The 2,908-nt window shown below is 59.8% G+C and overlaps 1 protein-coding gene across 1 annotated transcript; it reads right to left on the reverse strand.

Moving 5' to 3' along the window:
• Positions 1-1,002: 1,002 nt before the first annotated feature.
• On the reverse strand, positions 1,003-2,671 carry LOC124655527 (endoglucanase 19-like). Its single transcript, XM_047194406.1, has 2 exons — positions 2,462-2,671; positions 1,003-2,283 (listed from the first exon to the last, which is right to left on the reverse strand). Exons 1-2 carry the CDS (start codon positions 2,669-2,671, stop codon positions 1,003-1,005), a joined length of 1,491 nt encoding a protein of 496 aa, XP_047050362.1.
• Between the last annotated feature and the right edge of the window lie 237 nt (positions 2,672-2,908).

Genomic DNA, 2,908 nt, shown 5'->3' on the forward strand with positions numbered 1-2,908 from the left:
TCTACAACACATAAACACACGGTTAAATATCTTTATGTTGACAACATAAAACTATATTATGGGAGAAATGCCCTTTCATGGTGGAGCAAGACTCCGAGTTAAATGCAATGAAAAAAAAATTCTCGCCTTGCCGTGAAAATGAAGTCTGCAGCGATTTGCTCGTCCGTGCAACCAACTGGGAAGAACTCCGACTTGGCCTGATTGGTACACAACCCACACACCTCCCCGAACTCTCTAAGATGTTGTCCCGCCAACATGTCGTCCGTCCATTGGCCGACAAAAATGCATGCATCATCGGTGTAGATGGATACAACAAAGCGAATTGGTCTATTCCTAATTGGTCTAAAGACTCCCTACTCAGTGGCCAAGCAGAAGAGGTGGTGGAGGGGTTCAGTTGCGAGGACGAGGAGCAAAAGCAAGGGAGGATGAAGAGGATGCACTCTGCTTCGCCGAAGATCTGGCCCCACGGTTGTGATTTGGTTTCCTTCACGACCAGTCTCCGTTGCTGATTGTCGTCTCGAGGGAGACTACCGGTACTCTCTGGACACAAGGAGGCGAGAGTGGCAATTGTGATGATGGTGGTGTGGGCGAGGAGCATATGAGCTCGGGTTTTGCCTTTTTTCATTTTGTTTGTTATTTTTTCAATTTTTTATTCAGGCAGGAGCATATGAGCTCGGGTTGAGATGTGCATTTTTGCACGTCCACAAGTCATTCGTCGTCGCGCAGCATTGTTCTGCATTCACCGGTACGCTCGGGTGCGTCCGTACAACGTATTTTGGCACATCGCAATACCATTCACATTCACACTGGGTACCAAATAAGCAGCGTACGATACGATAGCAGCGAGCTACAACAATACGGGCGCAGGCGACGGGGGAGCTCACAGGCTCACACAGCTTCCATGAGTTGCCATGGCGCTCCCACTCTGTCACATGCCAATCGAGCACACACGCGTCACACGTGACACGCTACACGGGAACACACACTCCTACTAGGCTACAGCTAGTTGTACTTCTTGATGGTTCCGGCGAAGAACGCCAGGGGCCCGACGAGCGGCGCGTTGATGTAGGTGGCGGGCTCCGACTGCGCGTAGTTGCCGCGGTCGTCGTCGAAGCCGTCGTGCGCGTCGGGCCCTCCGAGCACGGCGCCGATGAGCACGTTCGGGTTGGCCCCGGCGGCGTGCAGGTACTGGAACCCGGCGTCGCAGCCGATGCGGCCCGGGTGCGCGTGCACGGACGGCATGGACGCGCCCCGGTGGTGCGCGCGCTCCGGGTACCGCGCCCCGAACCCCACCATGTACGACCTCCCCGCCGGGTTCTTCCCCAGGATGTAGTCCACCTGCCGCTTCGCGAGCGCCACCAGGTCCGCCGGGGCCAGGTCGCGGCCGCCGCAGGACACGACGGCGCCGCTGGACTTGAGGTACTTGGCGTAGGCGAGCATGAGGAACGTGGCGGTGGTCACGTACTGCATGTTGCTCTCGCCCTCCTTGTAGATCAGCCCGCCCGGCGTGTACTGCCCCGCCTGGAACCCGCTCGTCCCGGGCACCAGCGAGCAGATGTAGCTGTCGGAGTGCGACTTGTAGAGCTCCAGCCCCTGCAGCTTCCGCCGCAGGAACCCCCTGGACAGCAGCACCTTCGTGCCCGCCCGCTTGTCGTCCCAGCTGAAGGAGAAGTCGTCGTCGCCGGCGCCCAGCTGCATGCCGTACGCCTGCACGTACGCCATGTACGTCGCGTTGTTCGACGCGCGGTGCAGCCACGACGCCGCCCACAGCAGCTCGTCGTGGTACCCGGAGTAGGAGCAGTAGTACGGGCACACGTCCGCGCTCAGGGAGTCGCTGTAGGAGCCGCGGTGCCGGTCCGCGAACTCGAACACCGCCATGGCGGCGTGGAGCAGCCGCGCGGAGTAGGCCGGGTCGGAGCGGCGGAACGCCACGGACGACGCGGCCAGCGCGGCCGCCGTCTCGCCGGCCACGTCGGACCCGGGCTTGCTGCCGTCCACGCGGTACACGCCGCGCGGGGTGTCCATGTCCTCGGGCCGCTCCCAGCACGCGTGGTCGCGCCCGGGGTCGCCCACCTGCACGTACAGCGCGCCCGGGGTGGCGGTGGCGGCCTTGAGGAGGTAGTCGGCGCCCCAGCGCACGGCGGCCCTCGCGTGGGGCAGCTCCGCGCCCATGAACTTGCCGAAGTCCGCCACGCTCCACGACAGCATCGTCGTCGTGAAGGCCATCGGCAGCCCGAACTTGACGTTGTCGCCGGCGTCGTAGTAACCGCCCACCAGATCCACCTGAAAATAAATGCACGCGCGCATTGAGGTTAATGCTGGAGCTCGCGAGCCACACCAAAGATCTATACCGAGTACTAGCCTACTAGGAACCTACTCCCTCCGTTCTTTTTTAATTGACTCGGATTTAGTACAAATTTGTATTAAATTCGAGTCAATTAAAAAGGAACGGAGGGAGTACATTGTACTGCGCGCCATCGGTGAGGCCGGAGTCGGCGCGCCACGGCATGCGGTTGCCGGGGGGCAGCTTGCCGGAGCGCTGGCCCTCGAAGAAGATGAGGGACTTGGACAGCGCGTCGGCGTAGTTGAACGCCGCTGCCAAGCTCGGAGCGAGCAGCAGCAGCTGGAGCACCGCTACAGCAGCAACCAAGCTGCTGCTCCTGCTCTCCATTGCTCTGCTCGGGAGTCGGGACAGAGCAGCTGCTAGAGCTCGTGAGCGTGACTCTGTGAGTGGTTAGTAGTGTGACCAGTCGAGAGACCAGCAGCATATATAGATGTGGCGGTTAAGTTAGTTTGAAACTGTAGCATCAATTCGCTGCGAGAAATGGGGGCGTTAGGGGACAGGATGTGCAGAACTTGAGATCAAAAGCAGCTCGTAGTAGTAATCAAGTTTTGACTGGCTAATGCC

Source organism: Lolium rigidum, chromosome 1 (assembly GCF_022539505.1).
Source record: "Lolium rigidum isolate FL_2022 chromosome 1, APGP_CSIRO_Lrig_0.1, whole genome shotgun sequence".
Lineage (NCBI taxonomy): Eukaryota > Viridiplantae > Streptophyta > Magnoliopsida > Poales > Poaceae > Lolium > Lolium rigidum.

Bases quoted from the DNA above. Each gene is read 5' to 3' on its own strand.
- LOC124655527 (XM_047194406.1), bottom strand. From the start codon at position 2,671: ATGGAGAGCAGGAGCAGCAGCTTGGTTGCTGCTGTAGCGGTGCTCCAG. The intron at 2,284-2,461 runs GTACTCCCTCCG...ATTTATTTTCAG, and splicing joins CCGATGGCGCGCAGTACAAT to GTGGATCTGGTGGGCGGTTA.